The 20929-nt window shown below is 31.0% G+C and overlaps 1 protein-coding gene across 1 annotated transcript; it reads right to left on the bottom strand.

The window, feature by feature from the left end:
• Positions 1-1205: 1205 nt before the first annotated feature.
• Positions 1206-18951, bottom strand: LOC136276220 (uncharacterized). Its single transcript, XM_066087614.1, has 15 exons — positions 18882-18951; positions 13831-14034; positions 12529-12691; positions 12146-12300; positions 11680-11907; positions 11454-11585; positions 11128-11265; positions 10386-10547; positions 7417-7525; positions 7111-7214; positions 3610-3845; positions 2775-2862; positions 2406-2473; positions 2221-2257; positions 1206-1213 (listed from the first exon to the last, which is right to left on the bottom strand). Exons 1-15 carry the CDS (start codon positions 18949-18951, stop codon positions 1206-1208), a joined length of 1902 nt encoding a protein of 633 aa, XP_065943686.1.
• Between the last annotated feature and the right edge of the window lie 1978 nt (positions 18952-20929).

Genomic DNA, 20929 nt, shown 5'->3' with positions numbered 1-20929 from the left:
TTTAGGGTGGCAGAGAAAAACTTTTTTATGTATTTAAAAGGACATCATAAGACTTTTAAAAATGTAACCCATTGACCCTTTCCATATAACAATTATAGAGTTATTGCCCTTATTGTACAAAATGCTTGTTATCGCTACTCCTTATTAACCGTTAGAGATAGAGACTTGAAACGTTTACTAATGTATTCAGTTCACTTAGACGCTCCTTTCATTTATTCATACCGAAAGGGTCTAAAGTCCCTATCATGCAGTTATTGCCCCTGAAAGTTTCAAACATTTAATTAAAACACAAACAATTTTTGAATCAATATTCACAGATACATCGGAATCACTTAGTATTGAAGCGTCTACCTTGTCAGATCAAAATGACATAAAGGTCAAAGGTCAAGGTCAAGTAATAAAAAATTGCAAACTTAATCGTTTGACAGATTTTTATGAAATAACGCAGAAAAAATACTTTATTCTATTGAAGCAATCTTATTTCAAACATAAAAAACAATGAGGTGGAAAGACCTCTAATTGTTCGCGAACAATTAGTCTAATAGTTAGGTCTTTCCACCTTTCAGGTGAAAGACCTTTTGTATTTCTTATGTTTTTTTTTTTTTTTTCTTCTCTTTTTTTCCAGGGACAGCTTTTTTATTTCAAGAGATATTGAAACATTCTTTTCTCTATGTTATTGGCCATTAAAAGTTATGGTACCAAATGACCCTTCGCTTGATAACTCCCAGAACTTACAAAGTTATTGCCCTTGTGTACGAAAAGCTTGTTATCGCTACTCCTCTGAAACCATAAGAGATAGAGACTTTGAACTTTTACCAATGTCTTAAGTACACTTAGAGAGTTCTTCAATCTACTAATACCGAAAGGATCCGAGACCCCCTTCTATCAGTTATTGCCCCTGAAAGTATTTGAATTTCCATAAAACCACTTCCAACTTTTTTATTATTCATCATAGAGACTTCGGATCACTTGGGATGGAAGCGTCTACCTTGGCCAAACAAAATAACATAAAGGTCAAAGGTCAAGGTCATTAAGAAATCTGTTAATTAATGAGTTTTTAGATCTCTTTTGTTCAGGGTAGTAGAGAAAAACTTTTTCATGAATGTATTAGGACATCTTAAGACATTTTAAAATATAGCCTCTTAGCTCATACCTTTGAATAAATACAAAGTTATTGCCCCTATTGTACGAAATGTTTGTTATCGCTACTCCTCTGAAACCATAAGAGATAGAGACTTGAAAGCTCTATTGAAGCAATCTTATTTCAAACATAAAAAACAATGAGGTGGAAAGACCTCTAATTGTTCGCGAACAATTAGTCTACTAGTTGTATTATATTGATTTGTATATTTTGTTCTTTTAGTGTCTCACAACATATAATGTGTATCACTCATTTCTAAACAAAAAAAAACCTGATCAATAAAACTTTAACTCACAATTAAAAAAGATATGTTTTGCCAGCAACTATGGGTGGCATATGCATTAGCATTAAATTCAATTAAGATAAAATCTATTAAGCATGGCATTTAACTTGGGAAGAAAATAAAAATAGTAATAAATATAATGAAAGTAAACTGCAGATGTTTTTAATGTTTTGTTTCGGAATTCAATTTGCCATCAGATATTGATACAATATTATGTATGGGAAGAAAATATCAAATGAAAATAGTAATAAATATAATGAAGTAAATTGCGGATGTTTTATTGGAATTCAATTTGTCATCAGATAATGATACAATCTTATATTTTATTTGTGCTCAATTATAATGGTAAGGAAAGTATGCATGGCTGCTTTTTTGTATTGCGGACGTTATGTTGTATCTTTATTTTTGTGATTTTGTCCTGACACACTCACTTTCTTCCCTTCGATAATCCCCGTCAACATAACGATTGTGTGATTATTTTCCTGCCAAATCATCCGCCAGAAGTCTTTCACTGTGGTAGGTTTCGGGCCTTGTGAACAAAAAAAATTGTAATTGTGATTTTAACAAAATCGAGTTTTATTGATGAACAAAGTGACACTGTGACATTTTATTTTGCTTTTAATTCATCATAGCTATAGTTGAATATTGAAATGTTTTGAATATATTTCCTATACAATGAATAAATTTGGTTGATAAAAGTTATGAAATATATTTATCTACTTCCATAAAGTTTTTACTTTTTATCAATAATTCTTGATATATTTGTTTCAATGAGATAATTTTAATTAATACCTACCCTGACAGGCAATGTATTGTTGTCTACCGAACGCATCCTGCAAAGTATAAAAGTATATCCTAATCATTGCATCAAGAATATGTTTCCTCTATTGTTGATGAAAACATTAATGTAAAACATAAAAGGAACTTATTTTTCTTAATAATCTGGGTTATTTGAAATTGTAAACTCTAAGTTAAGCTTACAAAAATATAGCTGGCATTTATATAGTCTTCACCATTGTTTTCTTTCAATGTAACCCGTGTGTCGTCATCTAGAACAATAAAACAACATTATTTGAAAAAAAAACCAACACTTTAGAATGCAAAAAAATAGGTAAACAGAGGTTTTCATATTTGCTCAGGTATATATATTTATATAAACGTTGAATTTGACTTGAAATCAAACATCATCAACAATTAAGTATCAATTTGTAATCCTAAACAATCTTCTTATTGCTATTTGATAGCTATTTTTTATGTTTGTGTTTATTGGATTTTAATAACAATTCGTTATTAAGTAACACAAAAATAATGAAAAGAAAATGAGAAGCAAAATAGTCTTGATTTACATACAAGGTAGGGTGTTTTTGAAGCGGTTTTTCAAAATGTTTTTATCATTGCCTCCAACAGAGCAGCGAGTTATGTCACCTTCTGGCAAAGCCTAAAAAAGATAAAATCCGAAAATAAAAACAATTTGATGAAAGAAACTTTGATGAAGTTTACACCCAATTGATATATCTATTTCCTTATTTGCATAATTTTCTCATATCACTCTCTCTCTTTCAAATGTCACTATAAAGTTGAAGAGATAAATTGACAGTTTAAAGAAATGAAGAGACTTTAAAGCATTCAAGGTGGATAAATGGATAGATTAAGATTTTTGCATAAAATATTTATATCAAGATCAAGAATAAACTAAGAATTGCTTTTGGCTAATCTGATTTACATTTCAACCATGTGTGTCTTCAATTGTGTTTTCTAGATTTTTAGGATCTGGACATAGATATTCAACAAAGCACCAACCCCATTCCCATTTAAATCAATGAATTGTGAACATATTTGTTTGTTTATTTCATTTACATAGTTTAAAAAGCAACGTTAATATGTAAATTGAAAAAGAAATGTAAAAACTGTTCTTTCTAAATATGAAAAAGCAAATGATAAAAGAATAAGGAAGTAATGAACAAAAATAAAAATCTATGTTTGGTTTACACATTACGCAAAATCATTGTTGCATACTCTTTACTGAAAGCCCCCCACCCCCCATTAAAAAAAGCATTATTGTATGTGCTGTGAGAATAAGAGCTTTATCAAACTTTTTCAAAGTTTGACCTTTCACAAAAGCATTTTAAGGTAGCCAATAAAAAATCACGCTGTTGAATGAGATGTTAAATGTAATCGTCCCTACTTTAAATTCTGCCTTGAAGCCCTCGTCCATTAACTCATGCTTCCTCAAAATATAATCATGTAGATCTTTAATGGGGATGTCCCCTAAATTTTCGCTGATGAGCTCAACATCATTCACATCCGCCATTGAACATGCACTTTTGGTCTCGATTTCACTTTCTGTGTCTTCTAACTCTGAATCCTGTTCCTCTGCATTTGTAATATAGCTGACGTTATGGTAACTCATTGGGCATTCTTCTGTGAAACAAAGGCGTATACTAAATAAGGAGAGTGTTACATTTGGTTAAATATAAAATCAGTTCAATTTTCAGTCGACCATTGTTATTTTTATTTTAAAAAAAAATATGTTAAAAACGTTTAAAACAGGAATAGTTTTGTTTTGGTTTGTTTTCCTTAAATAAGAGCTGCAATAGTAATACAATAGAAAACACGATCTAGAATGAATGAAATAATATTCATCAATAGTGAACATAATTTGAGAAAACCTTTTATGTGAAATTAATTGCACAAATATATAATAATGGGAGCAGCAGCAATGGTATTGATAAAAACATAATTGATATGAGTAAAAAAGAAGAAATATTTTACAATTTTTTGCTTTAAAAAATGCTTTAAATCAACTTATCCTATTTTGAGTTCAGTAAAATATATTTTATTCAAATATCTAATATAAAGTATTCAGCTTATTAAGGTCTTCCGTTTCCAAATCAAGACCTTATTGTTTTCGTACTGTTTCTTATTAAGGTCTTCCGTTTGCAACGGAAAACCTTATTGTTTTCGTACTGTTTCTTCTTCTTCTTATTTTTTTTTTAAATTTTGTGCACGAGATTTCTCGAAATCTATTCGACCGATTTCGACCATTTTTTCACAGATGTGTGGGGATGATCTGTTTTTTGTTACTTTTTTCGTATTTACTTCCGGTATCGAATTATCGGCCATTTTGTAATTTTTGACGACCCATTTTGTGCAGCTATAAACTCGAAAACCATTAGAGATATGAATATGAAATTTTCAGGATAGGTAGACTATAGTTTGAAGTTGTGCAGCATGTAGTTGTTTAACGCCTGTTGCGCCATTTCTTGGAGCTAACCTGGGCACGAAAATTGGTTACGAATTTTCATTTAAATTTTTTATACGTTTTGATCTGTATCTTTTTAAATGTTGATATTTTGTTAAGACATATATAACAAAAGTAGTAGATAATCAAAAGTTCTTCCCAACAAAATCAGGAAAAAGAGACTGGCCCTTTATTTAGGGGCCAAGACACTCGTAAACTCTATTACAGATAACTTAAAAACGACCAAGATTTTGTAATGCATTATAGAAGCAAAGTTGTTGATTGTAACAATATTTATCAGCAGAAATCATTGCCACGCCTATTTATTACATAATTAGGGATTTTTAGGGGCCAAAGAAATTAAACTTTGACGCAATATATCTAGAGAAGGAGACATATTTTCATAGGCATCAAAGAAAACAAAATGATTGTATTGATGAATCTAATCGATTCCATTAATCAAAACACCAATGACTGTCCCCAAAAAGGATCTAGAGGGCTGGCCCCTAGAATCTTTAATCAATTGTATCTCAAAAATTATCAACAATTTTAGATGGGTGTAAAACAAAATATGTTAGTATTTGTGAGACCTTTTGAATGAACTCAAGAAAAAGGGGATGGCCCCTTAAATTAGGGGCAAAGACACTCGATAACTATATTACAAATAACTAAAAAACAATCAATATTTTGTAATGCATTATAGAAGCAAAGTTGTTGATCGTAGCAATATCTATCAGAAAAAAATTATTGCCACGCCCATTTATTGCGTAATTAGGGATTTTTAGGGGCCAAAGTACTTAAACTTTGACGCAATATATCTGGAGACGGAGACATATTTTGTTAGATATCAGAGATGACAAAATGATTGCATTGATGATTTAAATCGATTCCACTTGTCAAAACACTAATGTCTGTCCCCATAAAGGATCTACAAGGCTGGCCCCTAAAATATTTAATCATTTGTATCTCAAAAATGAGCAAAAATGTTAAATAGGTGTAAAAACAAAAAATGTTAGTATTCTTAAGACCTTTTCAAAAAAATAAAGAAAAACGGCCTGGCCCCTTTAATTAGGGGCAAAGACACTCGTAAACTCTTTTACAAATAACTTAAAAACGATAAAGATTTTGTTATGCATTATAGAATCAAAGTTGTTGATCGGAACAATATATATCTGGTAAAATCATTGCCACGCTCATTTATTACGTAATTAGGGACTTTTAGGGGCCAAAGTACTTAAACTTTGACGCAATATATCTAAAGAAGGAGACATATTTTGTTAAGCTTTATAGAAAATAAAATGCTTGCATTTATAATTCTAATTGATTCCATCAGATTAAGCACCAATGTCTGTCCCCATTAAGGATCTAAAGGGCTGACACCTAAAATATTCAATCATTTGTATCTCAAAAGTGATCAACAATTTTAGATAGGTGTAAGAGCCAAAATTGTTTGAATTTGTGAGACCTTTAAATTGAATTCAAGAAAAACGGCCTGGCCCCTTAAATTAGGGGCAAGGACACTCGTAAACTCTAATACAAATAACTTAAAAATGATAAAGATTTTGTAATACCTTATAGAAGCAAAGTTGTTGATCGGAACAATATATTTCAGATCAAATCATTGCCATGCCCATTTATTACGTAATAAGGGATTTTTGGGGCCAACGTACGGAAACTTTGACGCAATATATCTAGAGAAGGAGACATATTTTGTTAAGCTTTGTAGAAGAGAAAATGCTTGCATTAATAATTCTAATCGATTCCATCAATCAAAACACCAATGTCTGTCTCCATTAGGGATCTAAAGGGCTGGCCCCTGAAATATTCAATCATTTGTATCTCAAAAATTAACAACAATTTAAAATAGGTGTAAGATGAAAACTTTATGTTAGTATGTGAGTATTCGTGAGACCTTTTGAATGAACACAAGAAAAAGGGGCTGACCCCTTAATTAGGGGCCAAGACACTCGTAAAGTCTTTTACATATACCTTAAAAACGATAAAGAGTTTGTTCAATTCATTATAGAAACAAAGTTATTTATCGTAACAATATCAGTTTGTGAAACTCATTGCAACACTCATTGATGACGTAATTATGGATTTTCAGGGACTAAAATCTGAAATCTTCAATGTGCTGTATCTGAAAAAGCAAAACACTTTGTAAAGCATTTTAAAGGATATTGACAATCGTATACATTATCTGAAAGGGAGTGGTTGAGGGGGGAATTCTGAAATTTCATTGATATCTTAATCGTATCGTTTAAAAATTGAACGGAAGACCTACTCGTTACTCGTAACGAGATCGTATCTTGTCTTCTTGTACTTTTCTTCTAAGGGTGTAAATGCAGATATTTTATGGATATCTGCAGTTTATAAATGGATTACAATCGTATAAAAATACACAACAAATTATGAATCAAAATCTGGAAATAAATAACTATGTACCGTCTGTTTCGTCATAGTAAACATTTGTCTTCCTTTCAGACATCGGCGTTTCCATCGGTTCCAGCCCAATGGCATCTTCCGATTTAGTGTCCAGTCTACGTTTTCTGTAGAGGAAGTAAATTATGATATCTTAAGAAAGATAAAAATCTGTATAACGAGGAGAAAGCATTTTCTATTCATAAAATTTTTTTTTCGGAGAAATATTCAAATCTTATGTTTAAAATATATGTGGATGTTATTTACAAAAAATGTGAAGTATAATTAGATTTAATACACATGAAATAGGTTCTACACTAGATTACAAACCTTCTAACAAGCAGACACACCACAAGGAGGGCCAGCAGCACAATCACAAACACTCCTACAACAGCCCCTATGATGGTAAACGTGATATTCTCTTCAGCAACAGAAGTTCCTAAAAAAAAACTGTTGCAATTTTAGATTTATGATAGTACTTTAACATGATAAAAATTATAAAACATAACAATTATTCCTTCAATTTAAATGAGCAGAAAAGAGGCAGATGATGGTTTCATTCAACTTTATTATGGTAGATTTAAAAGACATTGACTTTGAATTCGTAGGTAGAATCAGGAGGTATATATATATATATATATATATATATATATATATATATATATATATATATATATATATATATATATATATATATATATATAATATATATATATATGAATAAAAACACAAAGTCCGAGTAAAACATAAGCGCTTTCATTTTCATCTTCAGATGTTTTACAACTAACCAAGGTAACGCCGTTATTGTGACGTCATAATAACGTTAGCAAAAACTCTTGTGTTGACGTCACAATTTTGGCGTATTTTTAAGCATAACACATATCAATGAAATAAAAACAATGTAATTTAACACAAACATTAAAATGGTACACGGATGTTATAATAAACTGTTCAATTTAGGTTTATATATTCTTATAAAATGTTTTTCTTTTTCTCGTCTTTCAGAAGTATTACACTCGCACATTTTATAAAAAGGGAAAACAGTAAAAGATTTCTTTCCACATACGTCCAGATGTTCACTGAGTTTTATTTTACGATATTCCGGTGAATTAATATGTTGTTTATGTATCCGGATTCGTTCCGGATTCGTTCCCGTAATGTATTTCCTGTTTCACCAATATAAAGTTCTCCACAAGCAGAACATGTGATAGCATAAATTAAATTTCTGGTTTGGCATATCATGTTATTGTGGATAGTGAACTCTTTCCCACTCAAGTTGAATGTTTGTCCTGTTTTGATATACGGGGAGGTACCACACCGCGGATCTTGGCATTTGGTTACTTTGTAATCTGTTTTTTCTGTGAAATTGGACTTGGTGAGAAATCTTCTTAGATTCTTTGGTTGTCTTTTACTGTTAATAAACTTTTGTTTTTCAAATATTTTAGAAAAGGTTTCATCCGTCTTCAAGACTTCGATAAGATGTTTGACTGTACGACTAATGTTTTGATTTCTCGGGTTATATGTTGTTACTAATGGGATTATGCATTGGGTTTCATTCCGTTGAATGGGATTAAGTAAATCTTTTCTATCTAATTTTTTACATTTCTCAATGGCGTCATCGATAATTTTTTCTGGATAATTTCGTTTCATCAGGAACTGCTTCAGTTGATGTAATCTCTGTATTTTTACAGTCTCACTGTTGACTATGGTACATATCTTTCTTGCTAAATTATAAGGTATAGCTCTTTTTGTATGCCGTGGATGACACGAGTTAAAATGTAAATACTGATGTGTATCAGTCGGTTTGTAAAATATATCGGTCATGATGACTTCGTCCTGTTTAGTCAGTAGAACATCCAAGTACGAAATACGATCAAGGCTTTCTTCCGCTGTAAATTTAATGTCTGGATTAAGTTCATTTAATATTTCTTTAAAAGTTTTCAGGTTGTAATCTCCTGAATTCCAGACTATAAAGCAATCGTCGAGGTATCTGTTCCAGTTAGTTTTAGATATATTTTACAAACCGACTGATACACATCAGTATTTACATTTTAACTCGTGTCATCCACGAAATATATATATATATATATATATATATATATATATATATATATATATATATATATATATATATATATATATATATAATTTCCCATTACATTAAAATATAAATCGGCACAGTTTTAAATTATTTGAAAATAATAGATATCCAGAATAAAATCACAAATTGAGCCTATTAACCGCAAACGTTTTCGCCATTCCTGGCTCTTCAGGCAGTTATCATAATATATATATATATATATGGACAATTTAGTGTTTTATTTTGACTGTACCTTATAAAATCGTACACCCTAATTAGTATATAATATCAGACATAAGAACAGTATTGTCCATTTAAATGATCTCAATGTCGTAAAATCTGATTATACATTATTACCTTTCCAGTGCATTTTCTAGTGATAACTACAACTAGCTTACGTACATTTCTTCACTAAGAATCAATGAGAAGAACAAAATATCGCGGTTTACAGGAAGAAAAAAACTTGTCAAGTAAAGACAAATAATTTCATTTTCATTAAAACTAGAGCAAGATAGTATATTTTCTTCAATCAAGTAGTTTGTACGGTAAACGACATATTAATTGCATCAAAACAACACAGAATAAAGTGTAAAACAGCATTTTCAAGCAATGCTCAACCTGCCGATATTTGTTAATTGTAAAGTTCAAAATATACGGATCATTTTTTTCACCGTATTCACACAACATTCCACTTTCAGTAAATACGTCATTAAAGTGTGTATATACTTAATACAATCTAATTTAATACAAAATTAGCTCAATTTTTTTTTTGGGGGGGGGGGGGTAGAGTGGAATACGTTTTGTTATTTTTATATTTGAATAGGTACATAATAACCAAAATTGGCTTTTTAACGGAATTATGTGTAACTCAGATGAAAATGGGAATTTGGTTTAAATGTTACACCACAAGATAAGAGCTTGCTATATTAATTTAGGCATAAATAACAACATGTTTTCAGTGTGCACCTGTCTTTAATATTTCACTGCTTGTGGATTTAACACAGCACATACATATCTCTAGGCAACGTGCTAAAGTGTTCCATTCCCCATTGTTGCTTTATTTGATTTCACTTTAATTTAAAAGTCCAAATTGCTGATATTCAGATATTTTAAACTTTCATTATGGAATGATTTAGAGTAATTCATGTTAATTTTTCTGATTTACTGCTATTAATACTCGATTTTTTAATAAAGTATTCATATTCTCTATATCACTTACCAAAAACTTGACTTTCAGAAGAAACTTTATCTTCACAGAGAAGACCAGTACGCCCTTCAACACAAGCTAAGCAGTAGCCGTTTGACTGGTTACAAATTTTGTTTGCACAGTGTTCACTACAAGACAGATTGCAATTGGGTCCAAAGAGCGTGGGGTTGCATTCTGAAATCAGAGAAATAAGCAGATAGAAAAATCGTCCATAGCATTTCTTGTCTACTATTGTTTACGACTGAGCAGAAAATTGATTGTTTAAGAGTGAGTTAAATGTTAATCAAGAACGGGTTGTGCTAAAAGAGATTCCGTGCAAGTGCAGAATATGCTTAATGAATTTGAATGAGTGCAAGGTATGCTTATATATTGTAAATGCGTTCAGCGTACAAAGAGTAAAGCTATACATCTATGATTTGTAGATACTACTTCACAAATGTTAAGGGTGGCATACGTATTCAAGTAACTATTAAGTATTGGGTTTACAATACTCATTATAGAAATATTTGCTCAAAGGCACTGTAATATATATACATTCGATATTGACTAACAAACATTATTTCTACCCTAACGTGCCTATCGAGATTAACCTATTTCTTTTGTGGAAACTGTTTTGGTTTTTCAACAAGCCAAGCCAAAAAAAACCCCAAAAGTTAATTATAGAGTATAGCATAATGTTTTAAATATATAATAAATGTCAAAAAAAAGATCCAAAAAGAAAAAGAATTCTGGTATTATGCAAACTCTGACTCACTTTGGTCACATTTATCACCCGTCCAACCAGATAAACAAACACCGAGACAAGTTCCATTGATGTGATCACATGACACTTCATTGAGACATTTACCACACTGGAGAGAACACGCCTTGCCATACAGACCCTGGAGGCACTCTTGAAATATATAACATTCATCATATGAAACCTCCAAAGCCGTCGAGTTAAAACGTTTTATACATACAAGGATTCATTCAAGAGAAAACGATGATGCAAACTAAATGGAATGCTTGAAAGGAATAGAGTGATATTGAAGAATGCAATTGAAGCATATGTGCAATCTTTAAAGTTAAAAAATGTCATACCTTTTTCACACATTTCACCTTTGAAGCCATCTTTACAGCCAAAACAATGTCCGATTTGAAACTGACAATTTCCATTTAAACAGTTGTCTGAACATTTTGTGCAGTTTTCCCCATAAAATCCATTATCGCAACCTGTTTTTAAATACACAAATTATGTTTACTTGTCACACTAAGTTCATTAAAGTGCGACGACTTAATATTTTTCAAAGAATATCAAGTTACTTACCTTCAATATTAATGTCGCAAATATTGATATAAGCGTACTTGGATAAACTTGGTATATTTGTTTGATTTCTTGAATTAAAAAACGTCACGTAGCGACCAGATGTAAAACAATCAATATTGACGGTGTTATTCAGTGGTTGTTCTATGTCATGTTGATAACACAGAGTCCCTGATCTCCAGTCAGTTGTATCTGACACATGTACAGAAAATCCCCTCAGTGTATCTCCCCCTGTCAATTAATTAAAAAAAATAATTAACATAACTGATCTCATCGATGTGGATGTTGTATTTGGAAAAAGCATACCACGGCTAATCTCATTACAAGAGTTGTTGCACATAGTGTGACAAACATTTGAAAAGACGACATTTCAAGTCACAGCGTCTGTAAAAATCAAAACAATGCTTATGATTATCATTGTATATTAATTAATAAAAAAAACTTTATGCATAGAAAAAAACCAGCTTACCATTACAGCTTAGCACAACTCTTTTTTCTGATGTACACACTTTACTGTCCTTTACACAATTGCTTAAAACTGATTCATTTCCATCACAATCATAAACTTCATTTTCAAATAAATTGGACTGTATATTTAGTTGATGAGATACTCTAACATCATCTCTGCAAACGTAATCGATTTAAAGGTCATTAGCACATAATTATTTAAAAAGTCAAGAAGTAAAAAAGTATATTCTACTCTAATATGCAATGGATGAAATCAAATAAAATAGAATTAAATAATTGGAATGTACGAAGTGTTTGGAAGAATGTAGCATTTATACTGAAGGGTTTCCAAAAATAAAACAATCTTTAACGTAAATATCCGAAAAAAAATGATTGATAACCTACGGTAAAAATCCCCAATTCAGACACACAACTTGACCTTCTTTCTCACTGAAAAAATCTCTACACAGAAATCCACCACCAGATTTTGTTTGAACCGTGTTGCGTGATGTTCTATCACTGTAAATTCCAGAAACGGAAACGTCCATTGGCTTTGCATTTTTTCCTACTGGTATGAAAATGTAAAAAAAAAACCGTAATATTCAGTTGGAAATCATTAATAAAGAATATTCATTTTAAAAGGTTGTTTTTCTTTGAACTAAATAAAAGATATTATTTTGTGCTTCTATTTAAACGGGCATGGTCACGACTTTGGTCAAATTTTATTTTTTTATTTTCAGTGTTTAATAATGCTTTAATATGCATTTCTAATGATCAACCAAAATTTTAGTGCCAGTTGTAACGTTATAATCAAGATACAGAGCTCACAATTCTTTGTCATTTGAACAACAACTTTTCCCTCTTTCTGTTAACATTGGTTCAATAAACCGATTAAAGTTGGGTTTTTTTTCAAGCTGATTTCTCTCTGATTTCATTTGTTTCAAGCATAAATATTTGAATTTGCAAATATATTTCCTGATATGATCTTATACAATAACGAAAACGTTCAATTCTGTGTAACTGTTTCATAAAGTTGCAAATATCATACCACATACTTATCGCTTGCCCGTTGGAACATTGAACATATAAAATCTCCGTAATTCAAAGATTCTAAACAGTTTGCCTTTTTCATATGTAAATATAAGTAATAAAAAGCAATGTAAAAAGCTCACTGGGGTATGAATGTTGTTGGTACGTGATCAAATCAGATGCCTTTCTGGCGTCACAAGATTTGATCACTTGACCAACCAAGTACACATACCGGTGAACTTTTTAACGTGCTGTTTATCTATTTAATAGATAGTACTTGGCGTTTACAACAGTCATTCCTTATCTAAAACTTAAATTTTACTTCTAAAATGAAAACATAAACAAATCTGTGTTAACATCACAAAGAATTGTGAGCTCTCTATCTCGCTTAAATCACGATGACCGACCCTCAAATATTGGTTGACCATTACAAATGTCTAACTAAAGCTTTGTTAATATTAAAAACGGAAGAATGATTTTTGATCAAAATCGTGACCATATTCGTTTACAGAAACATATTTTAGCGATTAAAAGCAATTGAGAAGCATTTCTTAGTTTAAACTCTTTTTGCTAAACATAAAGCCTCTTAAGGAATTACGCTAGTAACTGTAATGTTAGGAAAAAAATGTTGATAATAGTGAGATTCAAGATTTGATAATTATTAAATAAAAAACTCACAGCCGCCATGTAAGACTGAAATGGCTGCAATATTTTTCTCCTCCCCGAGGTCCACGGTAAGCCACGCCTCTTTCTGACCGGAAGCAGTTAGTGAACACTTTAACAGGTCCGTACTGAGGTCACCATCCACAGCGAGGCTGGGGTCAAAGTCCTTGTTGTTGTATCTCTGACTCACCGTCACCGTCTTATTGAGAGACAGGTTTTCTGAAAAAAAAAATGAAACTTTACTTTTTAAAAGAAAAATCAGTGTGCACCGTTTTAAAAAATGATTGCAATGCAGCATAAAGAAGCAGTATTAAATTTCGAATAAAATATTTTACCGTATTGATCCGTCTTTTGTATAAATATATGATACATAAATATCACAATGGTAAGGTGGTATTCCATTATATTTTACGGTAAATTTAAAGATATACGGATATACACTCTATGAAAAAATCCAATGTAAAAAAAAAAATACTGATCAACACAAACTATCCGATAACATCCACACCCAGTTGTAGAAATATGAATGTATACTGCAACCGTTACGATATTTCTCTTCATCTTTAAGATCGCACAGAAAACATTTTCATTCAGGCGGAAACAAACGTCGTTCATTCGTTCCGGTTGACTAATCATAAGATACATTGTGGTTTGAATAAGTTATATATTGAGGAAGATGACGGATTTGAAATAGATTTTAAGAAAACAATAAAACTGTTGTTGAAGATTTTTAATAAACATTAGATACTTTACCTAGTTAAACAGTAATCATGTCTATCTACATTATTGCTTTGTGATTTCATTCAGTTTATAAATGCACTTTCGGGTATTGCTGGAGTCAAATGATGTCGATTGTACGAATCACGCTTAAAACAAAGCAAAATCGCCTGCTTCTGGCACTTCGTTGTAAATGTGTTTCACTGTACTTAGTTTGCTTAACTCTGAAAAAAAAAACCCTTAAAAAACGTTGTTAATTAAGTCAAGATTTAAATTAAAATCGTGTTACCTGTGTCAAATGATTGTTTTATAATTGATACTAATGATTTACATTAAAACTTTATTTAGATTGTTTTCTAATGCACAAGTATGTATAAATATGTTGCATTTACAAAGAGAGTAAATTATTCTGAATTATTACGATATTCAAATGGGTATTCCAGGGGTTTCTCGCAATTTAATGTATTTAAAATAATTAAATTGTTGAACTTTATAATTTTCGGAAATCATTTCATTTCTCCTTGTGTTAATATATAAATATATAAGAATAAGAAAACATTTCAATTTTTGGTAAATACTTTTAATAGTTTTATCACTCAAGTAAAAATATAAAAGACCTTTGAAATAAGGTTGCCAGTGATTGATTAATTGTGTGGATTTTAAGCAGAGTAATTTGATTTTATCATTTCTTTTTTGCATGTGAACTTTCTAATGACACTACAATGGTTTGCAAGCGTAAATATGACTATTGAGCAGCAATGTTAAAAAGTCCACCGGGATATGAACTTGATTTGTACATAAATTATACGTTTTATGAACATGGTTGATACGTGATCAAATCATCAATTTTTTTAATTTCTTTTTTATTTCAGGTAGTAAATAACAAGTTAAAATCAAATTTAATATACAGGGAATTTTGATTTTTTGACCTTTAATTCTTTTTTCAAAACATGATATGGACTTTTAAATCGATATTCAATAGATATATGCAATACTTGTTTTTTCTTTGAAATTTTATGACACAACATATCAATAACATACATGAATAGTTTAAAAGCAATCTTTTTATCTATTATTATTATTTTTTTGCAATTAGACATATTTGTACATAAAGCATTTTCCACAATGCTTTAAAATATTTACAACACAAAGAAAAATCCACATATCTGATGTAATTATACATGTTCCTAACACATATTGATTTAATGAATCTACGTCATAGTTGAACATAAGTTTGCAAAGTCAGATGAGTTTAACACAAGGTAAAACATCAGATATTTGACATATATAACAGTGTTGTGTTGTGTATGTACTGCACTGATGCAGTAGTTTTAGAAAAGTTTCTGATTTTATTCACGCCATTTTTCATAAAAAACTTTCTTTGATCACTATTAGTCGTTTCATGCAGGTATTTGAAAATATTATGGTATGCTATGGTGTGCGATTTAAATGATATGCTATAAGATTCTATGCAATGATATGTAATATGACTGTATGTTCTGCTGTAAGTGGTAATCTGAATTGAAAAGTTTAACGATATGGTATGCTATAACATGTTATAATATGATGCACTCAATTCAAGCATGTATTTTACAATACACATTATGCTTTAATTTGCATATCACATCATCGGAATGTAATTACATAGCATACAAATTTTTAAGCTTATCATTCCATTCTGATCGCCATGGCATACTATAGCATACCATACGTACTTCTTGTAATTCCTTTTTTCCATTAGATTAATGTATTGCTGATCATGAAACAAAACAAGGCTTAAAGATTCCTTATTTTTATTTCATATTTTCATTCTTTAAAGTATTATCTATTTACAGTGGTTAATATAAAACTTCACAGAAAGTATTTGTATGGGGGCATTTTCCTCTAACTTTTATCTGCTGTTTTAACAATATCTTTATTAACTGTAAATTTAAAAAACAATTAATCAAACTGGAATCAAAGTAAGGTAAAATTTATTGAAAGACGTGTATATAAAAAAAGAAATTACCCAAAGTGGCCTTTTTAAATAATATTGATTGATTATTACTTTGATTTTTTCAGTTCAATTGTTACAGGTTCTTACATTACTGCCGTTAACCGTGTTATATTAACGAAGCAAAATTATATCCATCTAATTTGAAAAAAAAGTTAAAAAAAATCAATTAGCATGACCCTTTTTCAATTTAATGCATCTAAAAGTAACGTTAAAAATGTTGTCACACAAAGTAAATTCCATTTCGATTTTAAACTGACTTGCTTTTGTAAGTAAATGGACTCAATTGTTAAAATGGTCGCACAAAATGATTTTCAGTCAATTTTTAAACATTATTAATTTTCACCAGAGAGTCGGATTTTTAATCCATCTTAAGACTATGATTTTGACTTTGACTAAGATTTTTATATGGTACAAAAGCTAATTCGATGAGAAAATCAAATGCAGTCTGCATCGTACTGACTGCACCTAAGATAATTGAAAGTGATACTTTAAATGTTAACATCGGAGTTTATGAATAAATCATTTCACTTTTTTTCAAACGGGAAAAGGCACGCCTAAAGTTTATTCCAAATCAAATCATTTGTCAATTGTAGAAATTTTAAAAATAAGATCAGTTTTTATTAAAATTGATAGTGTCAGAAGTAATAGATGATATATATAGAATATCACACTTATCACAATATCACAATATCGCGCCCTTCGGGCTTGGGCCGATACCAACCGCTCGGGCTGATACCAGGGCCGATATCAAAACAAAAGTGTGATGTTGTTTATATCATATATCTAAAATCAAATACTTTAATTCAAATTTAAATTCCAAATTGGGAATATGATTTATCATGAAGAAGCTATAGATTTTTTTCGGATTTACAAAACTTGTTTGTTTTTATTTCTCTTTATATGTGTTAAAACTGTAAGAGTTGTCGGACTTTGTTGACAAACCATCGTCATTTGAAATACAGTAGAAGGGAGTCTGTCGTCTGAAATGAAGCACTATCTTCTAGAAATCAAAATTATCGAGAGAGAAATTTCCCTCCTACGCAGCTTCGTTATGAGTCAAATTCTTTCACTGGGATTTCGTAAGTTTCCCGTCAGATTCCATTCATAAAGATCCATACAGTAACTGTTAGATTCTATAACAACTAGAAAGTTGTTTGAGAATGTTCATAGGCGCGTCCATTACTTTGACACCTTAATTTTTAAAGTCTAATCTCTGGTTTTCTAAGATTAAGTCTCGTTCCATCCTTCTCTATATCCTCCATAATTTAAACGTTTATTGATATTAAATAAAGCGTGCTATTGTTCTAAATACACAAGCGTTGTGTAGGTTACCTCCCCTTACTTGTATACACATCACTCTTTGGCGCTATTTTGGAATTATTATTTTTCAATTTTCGGTAATAAATAAATATATTCAGACGTGTAAGGTGATAATTTGTATTATATATTCGTAATTCTATTGTTATTTCACAAACTAGTTTTAATCTAGAGCGGAGATATATGGAAATTATCGGTTTCAAATTTGAGGGCAATACGCCCCCTTGACGACGGGCTGAGACAGAGAAATATCAGCCCCGAGGGCGATACAGCCCTAGCTTCCGGTTGCTGTCTCACCTAGTCCAAAACACGTGTATCAGGTCTGATACACTACTAGGTATATGATATGTTTATGTATTGTGCGTATTGCTATATGTCCCATCACTGTAAATTCCAGAAACGGAAATGTTGATCGGTTTTTTTCCTTCTGGTACATGACAATGTAAAAACATAATATTTACAAATATTTACATTTGCAAATATGTTTCCATATATGAACCTGTACAATAGCGAAAACGTTCAATTTTGCGTGAACTTTTACATAAGCCCACGATCATCATAGCACGCGCTTATCGTTTTGTCAGTTGGATTATTGTACAAATGTAAACATAGAGTAAACATAGAATCTCCGTATTTCAACAACTCTAAACGGGTTTCCTTTTTCATATATATATATATATATATATATATATATATATATATATATATATATATATATATATATATATATATATATATATATATATATATATATATATATATCTGCGTGTGTGTGTGTGATTGTGTGTGTGTATTATAAAAGAAAGAAAATGAACAGTTCAAAAGTCTCTATTTACTAGCGCTTTCTGGATTTACATTCTTCTTGAAGGTGCGGCACGTGTCCTTATATAAAGACAGGAGATTCTATTTCTTTTAAATGTGGCAAGACTTTTTATGTTAATGGAAATATGTCGTGTAAATCCAGAACTCTGCTTTATTGTTTTACATGTAACCACTGTGGCGAAGATTACATCGACCAAACCGGAACACAACTTACTGCCCGCATGCGTGTCTATCGCCACCAGATCAATGACCCCAGTACTCGAAACACTCCTTGCAGTGAACATTTTGACATATGCTAAGGGAGATTATGAAGTATTCCCATTTTATAAACTTAAAACCGATTCAACCGCCATGAGACTTGTGAAAGAGAACTATTTGATTAAATTATTTTCCCCAAACTCAACAAACATTAAATATCTGTATATATATTCATCTTTTTTATAGCCAGTCTTTGTATTTGTAAATTTATTGATGTTCTTATTATCATATTTTGTCTAATTCAGTTTTCCCGAACTTTAACGTTTTATATTGTATGATGACGTCATGGATTTATTCCTTCCATGAAAAGACTCTCATTACATCATGACGTCATTGTTAACGTTTCTAAGGAAAACAGTTTCATAACTTATATACGTTCACCCGAATATATATATATATTGAAACACAATAAAATCCACAGTGGTCGGCGAGTTATAGATAAAAATTAAATAAGAAAACACGAAAAACGTTCAATATAGCTTAAGCGCTTTCATTTTAAAATCTTCAGAAGCTATATAATGGTAACAACGTAATGTGACGTCAAAAAACTTGAACGTTGAATGGCAATGTCTATTATGACGTCATAGCTAGATTTAGCGGAAAAAATATAATTTGCAACATAGTAGATAACATACAATTCAATACATTATTATTACAGACAGTTCAATTTGGGTTTAAAAATATGGATGAAATGTTTTTCTTTTTCTATTCTTTGCACATTACTGTCACTCAACAGTTTGTAAAATGGAAATATTTTAAACTGTTTATTGCCGCAAGTGTCCAAATGCTCACTTAACGGTATCTGTCGATATCCCGGGGGTGTTTATGTGTTGTTTATGTACACGCACACGGGCCCGAAGTGGATTGCTTGTTTCCCCAATATAGTACTCGTTGCAGCCTGGACATGTTATAACATATAATACATTCTTAGTGTCACATGACATGTCCGTCTTTACGATGAATTCTTTTCCGCTGAAGTCGTACTAAGATCCCTCTGTAATATGGTCACAGGTCCTGCATCGTCGGTTTCTACACTTAGTAACTGTGTGTTAATTATCAAAATGGGAAACAGCACAATATTCGTTTTAGATTTTTAGGCTGACGTCTGCTGTTAATGAAGTTCGCGTCTTTGTAAATTTCTTTCGTGGATTGGTCGTTGATGAGGATAATATTAAACTGATGAATTATTGGCGTAATGTTCACATTTCTTGGATTAAAAGTATGTACAAATGGAATAATACGAGGGTAAATCAAAAAATACGAAGACAATGTGGCTGTCTATCATATATTTCACATGAAAGTCATACTTAACAGATTAATCTGTGCACCAACACTTATGTTATTGATATGCGAAGTTTTAGTCCATTTCATGAGACGGTATTTTTGTTACCCCTTTTTAAAAACAACATGTTTTGTCACCACGGCGCACGGTAACGTTCAAAACATGACGTCAACATTAAACACGCACAGTTTATAGATATACCCCATCTTTATATCACGCTTAGTCTCCTGCGCCTTTCTCCTTACAATTTAAAATGGCACTGAACCACTTAACATCTTATTTGCACACATTTGTTCGAGAATCACAAGTTAGTTCTTCAAAGTTTTCATTTTCTAACCGTATATCTCTTAGTTTGCAGTAGGGATAACCCTGAACGTCGGTTTACGTTACTTATTTTTTGACCAAATATTTACAGATATTCTACTCTCCTTCGGACTGTTTTATATTCAAAATACAATTACCACCACCCCCACAAAGCTTTTTACAGTTAAAAACAAACTTTCAAATAATTGTTGACTTATTTTTTGCACCATTGAGCATTTTCACAGCTTGTATTGGCTTTTTCCTGAGTTAAATCCATTTTGTTTGTACTTCTCGTTGCGCCGTGACGTCCGACGTCATCGATGTTTTTAGTCAATTCTAAAGAGGACTATCTGTCTTAAGTTACTAATATCTGTTCGACAAAACAATACATCCCGTCATTATTTGGTTCATAGAATACC

This window comes from Magallana gigas, chromosome 1 (assembly GCF_963853765.1).
Source record: "Magallana gigas chromosome 1, xbMagGiga1.1, whole genome shotgun sequence".
Taxonomy (NCBI): Eukaryota; Metazoa; Mollusca; class Bivalvia; order Ostreida; family Ostreidae; genus Magallana; species Magallana gigas.
This window is presented reverse-complemented; position numbering and strand designations above follow the sequence as displayed.

Coding starts and splice junctions, on each gene's coding strand:
- LOC136276220 (XM_066087614.1), bottom strand. CDS start 18,951: ATGTTCACTGCAAGGAGTGTTTCGAGTACTGGGGTCATTGATCTGGTG. Junction 7,215..7,416: donor GTGTGTCTGCTTGTTAGAAG/GTTTGTAATCTA, acceptor CTTCCTCTACAG/AAAACGTAGACTGGACACTA. Junction 3,846..7,110: donor TTACTATGACGAAACAGACG/GTACATAGTTAT, acceptor TTTGTTTCACAG/AAGAATGCCCAATGAGTTAC.